General features: G+C 39.4%; 1 protein-coding gene across 4 annotated transcripts in view; it reads left to right on the forward strand.

Annotated features, from left to right (window-relative positions):
* Positions 1 to 16,029, forward strand: part of UBR3 (ubiquitin protein ligase E3 component n-recognin 3) — a 211,114-nt gene that overhangs the window by 23,532 nt on the left and 171,553 nt on the right. For all 4 annotated transcript variants that reach the window (XM_075117938.1, XM_075117939.1, XM_075117940.1 and 1 more), the window contains exons 2-6: positions 3,677 to 3,816; positions 6,781 to 6,939; positions 8,911 to 9,054; positions 9,696 to 9,745; positions 14,882 to 14,948. In XM_075117938.1, the coding sequence (XP_074974039.1) occupies positions 3,677 to 3,816; positions 6,781 to 6,939; positions 8,911 to 9,054; positions 9,696 to 9,745; positions 14,882 to 14,948 (560 nt within the window). The remainder of the gene's footprint in view (positions 1 to 3,676; positions 3,817 to 6,780; positions 6,940 to 8,910; positions 9,055 to 9,695; positions 9,746 to 14,881; positions 14,949 to 16,029) is intronic.

Consider the following 16,029-nt stretch of genomic DNA (forward strand, 5'->3'; position numbering starts at 1 on the left):
GGAAGGAAATGTGTGTGTGTGTGGGGGGAAGGATAGATACAAAGAGAAGTGGGAGAGGTTTCAGAGTGGTAGCTGTGTTAGTCTGTATCAGCAAAAAAAGACTGAGGAGTACTTTGTGGCTCCTTAGAGACTAACAAATTTATTTGGGCATAAGCTTTCGTGGGCTGAAATCATCGGATGCATGGAGTGGAAAATACAGTAGGAAGATATATAAATCTGCACACACGCGCACACACGCACAGAAAACATGAAAAAATGGGTGTTGCCGTACCAGCTGTAACGAGACCAATCAATTAAGGTGGGCTATTATCGGCAGGAGAAAAAAAACCCCTTTTGTTGTGATAATTAGGATGACCCATTTCAAACAGTTGACAGGAAGGTGTGAGTGGGAGAGAAAGTGCAGAAAGGAAGAGAGACAAAAGGCAGCATATTTTCCATTAATGCTGAGTGTGACAATAACATAGTTTAGTTACTACTTAATGGCTGTATTTTACTCCTGATCATTGTTCAAAGCTCTTATTGACACTGTGGACTGAGGAGTCCATGAACCACAGATATGGAATGTGTATCTTTCTACAGAATGATTTTGGCACACATGCTGTAAGGCTTCGGGCCTGGTTATCTGGAAAGTAATCCATGTCTGGATCTCCCTCAGTTTAAGAAGGAGGGGAGACTGCTGAGATTATTATTATTATTATTATTTTTTTAATGTAAGGTCCTTCACTGTGGATGGAATTTGCTTTCCTTCTTGATCTTGCAGAGCCTATATTAAAAAAAACAACACCCCCCCTAGAAAAAGATCTGCTATAAATCACATTATTTTGGGGGTGTTTAGGGAGGAGACATGCCTCATATCCTTTAGCTCCAGGTAGATCAGATGTGGGGTAAATTCAATAGGCCTGATTCTTGAGTGGATCTCCCCTTTGGAAAGGCTTCCTAGGAGCAGAGCTATTTCTGGAGAAGGGGAAGAGATGGCAGCATCATAGGGTGGGTTGGAGTTTTTGCTCTACATGCACATTTTCAGGCTTTTAGTTACAAGAATCTTCAGAACACCAGCGTGAGATGCTTACCTACAAAAAATACATTTGAGGAACATAAAAATGTACAGTGGACTGATTAAAGTGATAAGGATATAAAATATACATTATTCTAAAATAATCACCTTATAATTGCAGGTGTGCCTTTAAATCTTACAAATTTTTTGATTGGCCTTGGAAAAGCCTCATGAAAAGGCTGTAGCTGGGATAAAAGAGAAACTGTATATCTTAGTGTTCTAAATGAGGTACTGATCCTCCAACCAAAAGGTACTCGGAGTTCATTTTCTGCCAGCGTGGACCTCCATCTGTAGGCAGCAATACACATGAGTACAGAGTGCATCTGTTCCTAAATTCCTTTTCATTGGCTTTCTGTTCAACTAACCCACAGACACTAGACCACAACACTTCACCTGGTTTGTCTTTCTCCTCTGAGGGCACTTTTGTTCCCAGGGATGAACAAGCAATAGTTGTAGCTCTCTAAATCAACAGACTATAACTGCACTTATGCAATGCCTTATTTGTTCAATGAAAGAGAAAATAAATGAGTAATAGAAAAAGAGAGAACATTTACTCTTGTGAAGGTGCAGCTATTGAAAGCTGGGCTGCTGTGAGCTGGGAAATATTTGTATATTGTCTGAATGCACAGTTGATCCTTGGACTGGACAGCCTCTCTATTTGTGGCCTAAAAGTCTGATACCCGCTTCCTTAGACCTGATTTTTCTTTTTCTAAGCCCCTTCCTGTATTACTGTGTTTGACTATAAGACCTGAATTGGTTCTTTTGAGCCTCTCCTTCTTGAAGAATCTTCTATAGAAAACATAAAAAGAAAAGGAGTACTTGTGGCACCATAGAGTTTCTTCCTAAAGTAGTGGTATAGCCAATTTCTCAATGAGGGTATGACTATAGAAAATAACTTGCATATTCAGGCACAGCCATTTGTCAGTGATACATCAATAGATGATGATGATAAACATGAGTAGCTGTTTATTGCTAAGTGACACTGTCAAATCAAATTTACTGTTTTTAAACCATGTATTTTTAGACTCCTCCTCCCATGGTTTTGGCCTTTTTTTTTTTTTTTTTCTGGTCTGGGTAAATATCCCAGATGTGTGATTTGGGATAGTTGGTAACACTAACCTGGCAGAGTGCAAGTGGGCCTGATTCAGTGCCCATTGAGATCAGTGGGAGTTTTTCCATTGACTTCAGTGGACTTCGGATTATACCTGTTGCCTAAGGAATCCTGCAGGCTTGCGGTTCTGTCATCTGCAGGGCTTCCCAACAAGGACAAGAGGAGTGGCTTTTATTAAGCAATATGCATAGTTAAGTTGATGCAGGATCAGCCTATTATTCTTTTGTAGATATCTCTGAATTGCTACACAGTCAAAGATAGGGCCTGATGTGAATCCTTACACTCAAACAAGTTGTTCTGCTGATGTCAGCAAGCCTGCTTCTGTGATTAAAGGTCTGAAGGATTAGTCCTTCTCTTTGGCTGTGTAGAGATTCAGGTATTTCACAGAAGGATTTAAGTGGAGCTGTGTAGTTAGATTTCCCCCCCATCCCCCCAGTTAAATTAAATATTGGTAGGAGGTGGGGGACAGACATACTTTAGGATTATTTCTTTGCCTCCCCCCCCAATTAAGCCTGAAAATTCGTGAACTAAAATAACATCAAGACTCAGAGTGTGATCCTGTGCTTTGCCTCTCAGACGGTAGAGGCCAGGTGGAAAGGTGGGATATGGAAGGTTGAGGCCACCTTTGTGTCCCCTTAATTATGGGGTGCTCTGGGACTCCTGGTGCAACTTAGACAGCCCCAGCTGCCTGTCTAAGTTATGTCAGCCCCATAAGCCTCATGGCTGTCTTCTGTAGTTCCTGTGCCAGGGGAATCCTCCCATGGCTGGACCCAGTGTTTGTGGGGTTCCTGTACATCGGTCCTGTGCATGTTGTAGTGGGGTGACAATCTCCCCCTCCTATTTTACACACACTGAACAAAACATACAAACTTGTAATATCCAGATTGAGCAAAGAGAATAAAATATCGAATTGTTCTCCGTTGAAAAGACTCTGAAAGTTGGTAGGTCCCATGTCTGATTTTAAGATTTTTCTTAACTGTCTGTGATCATAAGTGTGTTTCCCTTTCAAAACAAATGTTTTAATGCTTTCAAAGAGGTGTTTGTGTCAGCTCAGTGCTTACCAATATCCATACAGCAAACCAGTACAGATTCACTGGAGGAAAACATTTCGACTTCTATTTTGGATGGCAGGCATAAACACATTTTAATTATGAGAAATACCGTGACAGTGTTCTCTTCCCAGTTCTTTGGAAGATGCTCATAATGTGGAAAACACCCTATGTTCTGATTAACTTCTGAAAGTATATCTCAACTTTATTTTATGATTTACTGGGGATATGGCAGGGAGGATGTGAACACAATTGTATCTTCATCGTAACTAACTTTTGTACAGAATACCTGTTTCGTGGTACCCTCTTTTATGCACGTAAGTGTGCAGATCAGTAAGGGGAATTGAAAATAGTGGTGGCTCAGGGTTTGGTTTTTTTGTTTGTTTTGTTTTTCAGATACCTGTTCTGAACTATATTGGTACTTGGCTAACTTATTTTTTTTTTCCCCTGTTTGTCTTATAGGTTTTGTCAGCGCCACCGGATGAAATCAAGTTCAAATGTTCCCTGTGTCCCAAAAGACTTGTTGATGATGTCAGAACTAGTTCTTCCACAATTCATCTTTAGTCTTATTCAGTACTTAAGAGAAGGATATAATGAACCTGGTATGTTTGAATTTGCATGTGGATACCATGGTTTATGTCGCTGTCTCTTGATTATGATTCTTTGTGAAGATGCTAACTTTAGTCTGTGCTTGTTATACCAATAAAATAAAAACCAGCAGGATCTTATTAAAGGGGAAAAGGCAAAATACCACATTTATTGTGAATACAGAAAGAATCATAGTAAGCAGTTAGTTATAGCTATAACATTCCATTCAATCTCATATTTATTCACACATTCATTCATACACACACAGGTTCTGCAAGGTTGTTATCATAGTTACCAGCCTTAGAGTTGCTCATGCCAAGCCACAGGCCACAGAGGGTATTGTGTATTTCAGAGCACTTTAACAATTGAAAGCAGCTCACTTTTGGGTAGGCTGTATCTCCTTAATCTTTTGACAGAATTATGCTAAACTTGCACTATAAAGTCTATGCTGATCCTTCTTGTGGCATATCAGATTTCATAACAGGCTCCCTGTGTTCATGGTGAGAGAGATATGGCAATTTCCTGCAATATCCTTGAAGAATCTTATTGAATTAAGTTTGTGTGTTTGGAGTCCATTGTATTAAATGCAGAGTTTATGTATTATTGTGGGAAGAATTGTATGTAACCTCTTTTTGGGGCCGGGAAGAGAGAGGAGATGGGATGTATGAGCCTGGGGAAGTGTTGTGAGCTTCAAAGGACTGTAATTGAACATTATAATGGAATGGGCCAGATAAGAATGGACTTTTGGGACAGTGTCGTGCAGTTTTCTTTGGAATCTCTAGGGGAAAGTGAATGCAAATATCCCACTCTGTGCAAAAATCAAACGTTTTGAAGCTACACCCCAAAGAGAGGGCCACTGTCTGCTGATTACTGTTGGGGTTTCACCAAGACCTCTTTACTTAGTTCCCCAAGAATTCAGCTAGACTCCGAACTCATCACTCATTTCTTTATTGGCATACAATCAAACTACACTTGAGTTGATCAGTTTCAAGCATAGGGGTGGGTACAGGGCATACCACATATACACAGTTGTACAGCAGTCCTCTTCCTTTATATACATTTACACATTGCACTGCATTTACGATACATTGCATTACATATTTTGGGATTGGCTTAGTTACTTTGTAGGAACCAATCCCTGTGCAGCATCCTCTGTCCATGCACCATCCATGTATTACTTACTCTTTACCTCATCTTTATGTTCCCAACTTCTCTGACCCAGGAAACCATTTACAATGGACATCTCCCTTGTCTTAGCTAGTACAGACATTCTGATTCCAACCTGCTGATCCAGTTACCTCCCTAGTTTTCTCTCTCAAGACATGAAACCTCACCCATGTCCAATTACTCATGTCAAGCCAGGCCTACAATTACCTGTTCCTGGAATCTGAAATCAAAGGCCCAAGCTGTATAAAGGAAAGACTGAACTATTTTTGGTGTTTCTTGTTCTGAGTTAAGGCTGTTATGAACTTGTAACCACAGAAAAACCCTTTTTTAGGGTTTGAAGGACTAACTCCTACCAAAGATCTTGTTAAAACATGGGGGAGGGGGTAATCTCTGGTAAACTTACTGGCATGCAGGTTATTTTATTATTTTTTAAAAAGAATTCTGTAATGCTTTCATTTTAAATTAGCTTGCTTATAAAGATCTGTGTGTTTTTTAAGCAGTCTGGCTTGCTGAGGATATCACAGTTTAGGCAGGGAAGTATGCAGCCTGGAAAACTCCCAGTCAGGAGAGAGAGAGAGAGAGAGAAAGATGCGGGTCACTTCCCACAAGCGGTGATTCCTGATTAGCTAGGAGCCTAAAGTGGGTGCCCTTGGACTCTGGAGGGGGTATACAGGTGCAGTTGCCCTGACGTGGATTTTAAAGCATTTTGAAAAATGCTCTCTTTAACAGAAAGCTCTGATCAGTCTTAACCATTCTCCATAACACTAATTTTTTTAAAAGTGTAATTAAGGTCTCTTGTAATGCTTACGCACAAGGGGACAAAATTAAGGTTTCACAAACAATCGTAATATTCTTTTAACATAGCTTTTTGTATGTAGTTTCTTATGTTTTTTTTTAAAAAAGCAAATTGTAAAACAAATTTCATCTTGTGGAGAGATATTGACATACACATGATTCATGCGGTTATAGTTCTGTCAAACATGATTTTCTATTGTATAGAGATCTTATTTCTTTGAAAGTAATATACGTACAGACCCGTTTACGCACGGATGTCGGGAGTCAAGCCGTCACGACCGCTTGTTAACGGACCGGGGTTAAGAGGGCCATGCTGAAAAAAGTGTCTATGATTCACTTAGGAAAAAACGCCGTTATTTTCTGCTCTTTCTGGCTTGCATTTTTTTTCTTTCTTATGAAGTCTGCAGATGAATGATTTAGATATTTTCCGCATTTTGCTCCTCCATAAATCTTACAACAGTTTCTACAGCACTAAGGGCTTCTGTGGGCAAAATTTTGACCTTTTCAATAACATCCTCGCCATCACTTTCGTGGCCCAACGTAGCCTCGCAGCCAGTTAATATTTCTTCCTTGGACAGAAATTCTGAAGTCAGGCAATCTTCACTCGGTAATGATTTCTGGCCACATGTCCAAACTAGCTACCGCTAGTTAAGTGGATTCACGCGTAAACAGGTCTGTACTGTACTGACAGCACTGGCTATGGCCGTTCATTTTGCTCTGTAAGCTCACTATGTATTTGTATTATTGCCTTTGCATCATAGTACTAACTTGTAGTGTCCCTGTTGTTTCAGTCGTGGATCTCTCTTGATCATAAATCCAATTATCTAATGTTGTATGTTTGTCAAGTGGGGATAATTCTTAAGTGAGACCAGACTGTCTATAAACACATTTTACTGGTGACCTAACTAGTGTTTTAATCTACTGAAATGTTCAGTATAATGCTTTATTGAAACAATAAAAATAAAATGAAACAATTGTCTTTCTCTTCCTTAAACTTCTTTTTATTGGGTTTCTAGCTCTTGATCTGCCATCAGAAAAAGACCTTCACAGAATCCTTCAGATGTTGGAGCCTCATGTTTCCTTTCTAGAAGACTTGACCAAAATGGGAGGAGCAATGCGATCAGTCCTTACCCAGGTTTTGACAAACCAACAGTTCTACAAAGATCTGAGCTCTGGTGAGTTCATGCATATTCCTGTTAATGAATGTTGAAGTTATTAGGAATTTAAATTGAAGCCATTTTTGTTCGTTATCAGGCCAGTGTACTGTATTCTTTTGTTCTGATGTCACCAAAAAGATCAGAAAAATAATTATAAGCATAATGGTCATCTGAGTTGATTGCTATTTTTAGGGCTTGAGAAGCCGATGGGAATTTTGCTGATATAAGAACTGTGGAGTAGGGTCTTTTGTGGCACAAGTATTTTTATAAGGACATATCATTTCAATAAAGATTTTTATAATTGGTCTAAGATCAAGAACAGAGCTGACTTAACTAACATTTAATTACCATAAAAACATATGATCATAAATGCCCCATATTTTATTTTAGGACCTGCTCTCATAAAGAATACCTGTTGCTGCCTGAGACTGTGGGGTATTCTGTTCACAGTAAAAATAGCCTGATACATAAGCCACCTATTTTCTTCCTCTGATGCTCCCCCTCCCACTCAGCTCAAAATGTTACACAGTCACTGGTTAGGGAGACCTGATGCAAATGAACTCCCTGCTTTCTGTGGCTTGCTGCTTTCATTTTTGAGTCTCTCTAACCTACTTCTATATGACTACAAAGCAGATAGGAGTTACTCTGGCTTTTAAGTTAGTGTAATTGTCTTGAGCAGCTGTGGGTTAAAGGAGGGCAAAACTCTTAGACAGCAGTCTTCTGTCTGAAAGAGAAGTACTTAGGAATACTGCTGAAAAGTACTTTGCCCTCTCCTCTCTCCCAAATTGACTTTTTCATGCTTTAAGGGAAAAGTCTTTTGGGAGCCAAGTACGATCTCTTTTGAATGAAAGAAGTTTAATAATTTTTACTTTGCAGGGGAAAAGCTCACCCTGCATCACAGAGTAGCAGACTTCCTATGCATTTTGTGCTTAGGTGAAAGAGCCAGTTTTTTGGGTTTTTTCCGAAGGGGACAACGGGGGGGAGAATTGTGTGGAATAAGGAAATATGCCTGCAGGAATAGGGAACGTACCTCTATGAGTGGAGACCTAGCCTCCATGGAGGCAGAACACAGCACAGCCTGAGGCGTTTTTGTGGCCCACTAGCAGGTGGGCAGCTAAAAAGGATGTTGTCATCTCTGTGGCATTTGCCTTTCCATTGTTTAATAGCTTGCTTAAAAACCTGAAAACAAAATTATTTCCCCATACTTTTTTTTTCGCTAGAGAAATATTGATTTTTTTCCTAGCCATTTGTTTTTTAAGATTTTAATCCAATGTGTGCAATTTATTTACTTCTTTGTGAACCAGCAACTTGGATGTGAGTGGAAGTGTCTATAGCTCTGGGAATAATCTTGGTTAACTGCTGCTACAGTGGTCTCAACTCAACTTTTTTTTATATTTTGAGATCCAAAACTAAAGTGACAATGTTTTTTCCTGTTTGATGCTCTAAGAACATTCTCTGCCAAAATGTAGACAATTTAAAATGAGTTTTATATATTAGGCCTAATTCACTTCAATATCCTTTTATTTCCACCAACTTGGAGTTTCTGTCTCTCTCTTTTTTTTTTTTTTCCCATTTGTATTGCAAAACAAGCTTTTCTGTTGAGCTGAAGATGGTTGAATTATTATAGTAGGTAGCAATCTTGCTTAAACAGAAATGTTGGGTGCCTTGATTAGAAGAAAAATGTTTCTTGATTTGGAAAAAGTAAAGAATCAGAAAAGTCTTTTGTATTTTGAATTTAAATTCATCTGCTGGCAAACTGACTTTTGTGTGTGTTTAGGGTCAAGTTGTAGACTTGCATCTCTAATTCTTGTTCAAGTTTTTTTTTTTTTTTTTTTTTTTTCAAATATTGTGGATCACTTTTAAAATTTTTTAGTCTTGTAAAATAAATGCTTTTGGCACGAATCTCATTAAGTGAGGCCTTTTGTGTTAGTACATGAACTGAATACTTGTTTGTCTTTGCTTTAATGTTGTCTTAAATATATATTCAAGGTGTTGGAGAAAATGCATGTGCAAAGAAAAGTCATGAAAAGTACCTCATAGCTTTGAAAGGCTCTGGACTGGCATTTCCTGAGGATAAACTTGCATGTGGTATGCAGGAGCAAGCATCTGGGACTAGCACTTTAGCAATTCAAGGTTTGTGTAGAAAAACATCTTGGCGAAAAAAATCTTGCTTTTAAAAAAAACCTTCTCTTTCTTGTGTCCTAAACAGTATTTGAAGTGCTTCATGGAATTAAACTATTCGTAGGGATCACTTCACATACTGCCAAAATGCATCAAAAAAACTAAACATAGTACTTCAGGGATAGGATGTGAATAATAATCCTTATCCAATCAGAGAATTAGTGGAATTCGAGTAGGCAAGATGTAATTACTCATATTGGAATTTAGGGACTGTAACTGGTTTAAGTCCTGATTATTGCAATAGTGCCCTGGATTTTTGATGGCCAGAAGTGATCAGGACTTCAGTTTGTCCCTTCTGAAAGAATGTTTTTCCACCAACATATTGCACTGAAGCACTATGGTGGGATATAAAATCACAAGCATCACTTCTTCAAGTACCCTGAACATCCCGTGGAGATCTCCCCTTCAAGTACTGCCAAGCCCAGTACTGCTTATCTCGTGAGAGCTAACCAGATCAGTATGAGGCAGTGTGGCTACAGTTAAGATTATGTTTTGTGTTTCTTTATGGATCATTAAATCTTATAAAACGTGTCTCTCGTCAGTAAAAGAATTGTGAAGGAAATCTTTATTTTATTTTATTTTTATTTCAAAAGGTTTAGCGGGTGCTACAGCAACATCAGGACAAGGAGAGACTTCAGATGAGGTGAGATTTTTTTTTTAAAAGAAATTAAATAGAAATGTAACAATATATAAACAGAGAGAATACCTTAGTCCAAATCCTGCAAATCTTTACTACTTGGTGTATGTCTGTCTAGTTCAGTGGAGAGAAAAGCTGTTAGTAGGGATCTACAGGACCAGATCCTTATGCCCTTGCTCCACTAAATAACTTTAAAAAAAATAAAAATTTCCATTGTTGCTAATACTGCTTCAGCTGAACTGGTGTAAGCAACACAGATATGTGGTGTCACAGTTCAGGGTAACTGCCACCCGTATTCTCCCCTCGTGGTCCAACAAGGGAACCCACTCTAGGCTTCTAGGTCTTCAGCCGTAATGGTTAGTGACTAAGGCTATGTTTTAGTCACAGGTATTTTTAGTAAAAGTCATGGACAGGTCACGGGCAGTAAACAAAAATTCACGGCTTGTGACCTGTCCATGACTTTTACTATATACCCCTGACTAAAACTCAGGGTAGGGGAGGGCAGCCCAGGTGCTTGCAGGGGGGTGGGCAGCAGAGCATGGCCAGGGACCCCTGCTGGTGTTGAGGTCGGGTGGGGGTGTTGGTGGGGCCGCCAGGCTCCCTACCTGGCTCCGTGTCTCCCCCCAGCAGCAGCAGAGTTTTGGTGTGGGCGGGGCAAGGGGTTAGGAGGAGGAACGGGACGGGGTGAGGTGGGCTCTGGGCGGTGCTTACCTGGGGGGCTCCCTGGAAGTGGTGACAGCCCCCTCACTCAGCTGCTAGGCGGAGGTGTGGTCAGGCTGCTCTGCAGCGTGTGCATGCTGCTTCCGTCTTCAGGCACTGCCCCTGCAGCTCCCGTTGGCCGCAGTTTCCAGTCAACATGAGCTGTGAAGCCAGCGCTCTGGGTGGAGGCGGAGTGCAGAGCTGCCTGGCCACGCCTCCGCCTAGCAGCTGAGCGAGGGGGAATATGTTGCCACTTCCAGGTAAGCGCCGGCCAGAGCCCGCCTCGTCCCGTCCCGTCCTGTGCCCCTGCTCCTTCCCACACCTAAGCTCTGCTGCTGCTGGAGGGGAGCGTGGTGGCCCGAGACTGCCCCAGCAACGGCCGGTGTGACTGGCGCAGGGGCTTCCTGAGCCAGGCACACCGGTCGCTGCAGAAGTCCCGGAGGTCACAGAAAGTCTTGGAATCCGTGACCTCCAAGACAAACTCGCAGCCTTATTAGTGACCCATGTCTCTCTCCCTCCTGACTTGGCTTTTTCTAGGCTGTGCACTTCCCTGCCTACACTGTGATGTTCCCAGCAAGCCAGCCTGCCTAAACAGGCCAGCATCTGCACTTTACTTTCTCTCTAATGGCTATGAATAGTGTAATTGCCCACAGTTACAAGTTACCACACAGCACTTCATAAGCAAGCAAATTTATTTTTAAAGTGAAAGTATTACAGAAAAAACATTAAAAAGAGTAAAAGAACCTACATGTGTGCTAAAAAACTTAACCAGCGGTCACCTGACTTCATTCTTGTGCTCTGGTAGCTTCAAGTCCATAACTGGGTTTCCCCCCAGGGTTATAAGTTCATAACTTTTTTGTATTCAGAACCAGAACCACCATGAACAGTTCAGTTTTTCCTTTATACAGCTTGGGCTTTGATCTTGGCCACAGGTAACAGGCGATCAGCAGACAATGGCTTGTTCAGAGCATAGTTTCAAAAGGTTTGATTTTTTGCATAATTGGAGGTGAGGTATTTATATTTACCTCCCCCTAGATATTCCCCAGGAAGTTCACTTAACACTTTTTGTTCCAAAAGTCCATTCTTGTTTGGCACTTCGTTCGGTATAGTCCTTTGAACACCAAGGTCTGTCATTTGTTACATTTCCCTCTCCTCGCCTCCCCCCGCCCCACCAGGAAATTACATACAATTCTAGCCCACAGTAATACATAAACCATTAATTTAATACCATGGGCCCCAAAGATACTTAAACTTAATTCAAATAGCTCACCCAAGGGTATGGCAGGAAATTGCTATATCTAGCACAGGTGGCTTTCTCTTTCCAGCAGTCATTTTCAGTATCATGTCAATTAGACTTGTTCTAAGCAGGTTTAATACAGATAATGCAAAAGGGGGTGTGAGCAGTGTTAGGCACTAGATATCCCAGTGATGCTAACACTGTTGCAGCTGAGCTGGTGATAGCAACAGTGGGAATATTTTCTTACATAAATTCCCTGGTGTAGACCTGGCCTTATTTACTAATCATGTTTGGTAGGAGAGAAGGAGAAAAACCTATGTGTAGGTTAGCTGGAATCGGCAAAGAGAATTGTTGGGGACTAGTTACGTCACTGTAGAGTTGCTTTATTAATGTATTCTTAACTTGCTTGAAATATTGTTTTTATGGACCTAATTTTTTTTTTTTTTTTTTTTACAAAACTTTTAACAGTCTTCCAGATGATAGCTTAGTCCCAGCTGACAGGAATAGACAGCAGTCATTAGTGTATCCTAAAATCTATTTGAACAGGTGTAGCAATGAAAAATCTATTGTTTGTTTATACCTACAATAAGTTACATCAGATGCTTGACTCTGTTGTCACCAGCTCCCTGCATGTTATGCTCTCAGCAGTGCTATTTATAAGTTGACATTTTTCAAAGTACTGCTTGCTATTCTTTAACCATATCTTTACACGAACACAACCCCACAATATGAAGTAACAACTAGAAATACTACTGATGAGACATTAAATGAAACAAAAGAAAGTTCATCTTAATATTCTGAATTTGATTCAGAATGATGCTCACTCCTTGTTTGTGATTGCTCTATTGTGAGGGAAGGAAACTGATGCTATTATGGTAGTTTGGGGAGGGATCAGATATGGCATTCCTTTTGGAAAGGATGGTGGGGTATGAATGGGGACTAGGGAGGTATATTGGTACTATGGAAAGGGAAAAGGATTTATTTCTCTGGGTGAAGTATAACAGTTTAAAAGGAAGGTTGGGGAATAGAATGGATGGCCCAAGGGAAAGGAATTGCTTGGGTTAGTGGGGAAAGAATAGCAGCAATTGAAATATGCCTGTCAGTTAGCGTTTTACACCTTGTGGACACTTAATTCATTCTTTCTTTCCAGACTCGAGTATAAAGCTGCAAATTGCCATATGTTAGATCAAACTAGCAACTATGTTAAGAATGCAGTTGTTTTTATTATTTATTATTATTAAAACTGAGAAATTTGGTCCTATCTGGGATCTGAGTCAAGGTCTCAGTTACCCTATTGAAATGTTTCAGAGTAGCAGCCATGTTAGTCTGTATTCACAAAAAGGAAAGGAGTACTTGTGGCACCTTAGAGACTAACCAATTTATTTGAGCATAAGCTTTCATGAGCTACAGCTCACTTCATCGGATGGGCTTATGCTCAAATAAATTTGTTAGTCTCTAAGGTGCCACAAGTACTCCTTTTTTCCTATTGAAATGTAATCTTAAAGAGCATGAGTGAGCATTTTCACACTTGATCTCAACCAGGACTTTTATTTAGAGACATCTATAGCAAGAAGGATTAACAATAAACAAACACAACCAATTTTAATTTATGAGTACATATTTTTCTTAATTTATCTGACATATTTTCAGACAAATCGGAGATTACAAGTAAATATGATGTGGGGTGAGGGTAAAAATAACTTCCAGGTTCCCTCAGTTTTTTTAGCAACTCAAAAAGAGACTGAAGAGCCTTTTATAAATGTGGGACCTGAAATACACATTTATAAATATAAATCCAGTTAATTTACTCTAAGATACTTTAATAAACAAGCTTTTAACCTTGTTCAGTTTCTCCAGCGCAAATTACTGCAAGGGAAATATTACTTACTGTTCAATAACTCTCTGCATCAAGAACACTAACGCAAAACTGCCTTAAAGCAAAATTGAAAATAAGTTTGTTAGAAAAGATCGTGCTTTCTCCTCATGTAGTACTTTTTTTTTCCTGAATAAGTAGTAGTGGTGAATTATTCTGTCCTTTAGAATTCTAAGTGTATTTTAGTTCATGGGAGAGTAATTGGAGAGAGATGACATTCAGCAAGGTACTTTCCCTTTTGTATTTAAGATGAATCTAAAAAGATTAGTGTTCAGGATGCATTGCTGTTAAACTTCAACTCTTTCCATTAAGATTTAATCCTCCCCTACTGAGACTTGGGAGACCAAATAATCAGCACACATTTCAGTTCAAGAAAATATTCTTCAAGAAAATGATACTTTATTCCCCAAATTTGATCATAGCTTTCATCCTCTTAAATGGATGAAATCACACATTTCAGAAACTGTAATGAAGACAAATATATTTAACTTGCTTCGCTAATATTATAGTGGGCGTAGTGTCATCTGCTTGTTAGAACAGTAGACTTGGAGGCCAGGATCCAGCATCCTAACCTCAACTCATATATCTGTCTGCATGTCACTTTCTCTTTTTATGCCCCATCTTTCCCATTTAAGTGGTGATGATCATGTTTTTAATCTAAATTGGTTTCTGTAAGGCTGGCTTGCTTGTTTATAAAGCGTTCTGTGCACTTTAGATGACAAGTGCCTTTTATATATCTGAAATATTACTTTATTTGCTAGGGCTCTTCTAATTGTAACTGGCTGCCAACAAATTAAATTATTTCAATGTGGGATAGAAACATTTAAATTGATTAGAAAATGTCTACTCAATTATTTGTGTTGCCATCTCAGATTCATAGACGTTATTTGGCTGGAAAAGCCAGAAGAGGCTATCCGTGCAAAAAACAACAAATCCCAAACAAAAAAACCACCTATAAAGGGATAAAAATTAAACTTCATAGTTACATGTACCGTATCTAGATGTTTTACCTATGTAAACGTTTTTGAGCAATTAGTTTCAGAAAGAAAGTAAAGTAGCCAGCAAAATGAATCAAATAAGTTAAAATGTCTGATCTTGCACATAATAATGTTGTCCTTGGGGAAACCATTTTTTAAAATGTATTTTTCTAATGCATTTTATTGAGTCTGTGGTTCCCTTAGCAGATAAAACATTGTCCTATTAGCAAGTATGCACAGGGTCTCCTGTTGTTTTTTAGCTGTGTGTTTAATCCAGAAGTGAATTACAGAGTATTTACTCTCTGTAGTAAACTCTGTACAGCTATTGAGTTTTGTAATCTCTTCCCCTGCTCCAGGAGGACCAGGATGGAAGCCAAGGTGTGGGCAAGCGCAAGAGGGTGAAACTAAGCACCAGTACCAAAGGTATTTATGAAGTAATGATCTCCATTTATTATGCTTTCTTTGTGTCTTATCTTATTGTAATTAAAAACGCTCAGTCTGTTTTTAAGCACTGGGAAACTGCATGTGACACAGGCATTTAACTTGTCAGTGAGTATTTTTAATCTGCAGCTCTCATCTCATGAGGAAGCTAGTACTACCATTCAGTATTTGGTATCAGCTGATCATTCGTCGCCTTTGTTTTGCAAGGGAACTTCTAAAAACACATTGTGTTGTCAGTATTTAGGTGGAAGGTTTTTCAAATGCTAATAAATTAAAAAACCTAGTGGAAGGCTTAATTTGTTCCTGACAATGTCTGTCTTTATTTTGGTGAGCAATATAATTGTAATTTGGGCCAGACAAGAACACTTTCCTTCTGATCCTTTTTGGTCTTAAAGTAAACTGATCCTGTAATGACACTTTAATATGAAAAGAAATGTCATTAGAAATAGATATTCAAATGGAGACTCCTTTGAAACTACTCACATTTATAACTTGCCTTTAAATCATCCCTCTCTGTGGGCCACATCCTGCCATCTTTAGTTCAGTTTAAGCAAAATTCCCACTGAGGTCAATGAGAGTTTTATCTGAAGAATGACTGACAAAGTACATGAGGATTTAGCCCTTTGGGGATTAGAGGTGGGAGAATATCCATGTTTTAAGCTTTTTGTTGATAGGTTTATTGTTCTGAAAAGGTGCTAATGGCAATTGTTAATGCCTTCCATACTGATATTTTCAAGAGACAAATGCCTCCCTTTCTTTAAAATTACATTATACCATTATTTGTGGGTATGATAAGACAGGAAGATAGCACTGGGTAGCCACAAGGCATGAGAAGGGAATGTCTGTAGGGAAAACAGTAACGAAGGCATGAACAAAGCTTTGGAAAGACTTGAAAGTGAGGATGTGGTGTTTGAATTTGAAATGTACCTAGAGTCATAGGCCTGGAAGGGACTTCAAGAGGTCATCTAGTCCAGTCCCCTGCACTCATGGCTGGACTCAGTATTATCTAGACCGTCCCTGAAAGGTGTTTGTCTAATCTGCTCTTAAAAATCTCCAAATGACG

This window comes from Caretta caretta, chromosome 11, assembly GCF_965140235.1.
Source record: "Caretta caretta isolate rCarCar2 chromosome 11, rCarCar1.hap1, whole genome shotgun sequence".
NCBI classification, from domain to species: domain Eukaryota; kingdom Metazoa; phylum Chordata; order Testudines; family Cheloniidae; genus Caretta; species Caretta caretta.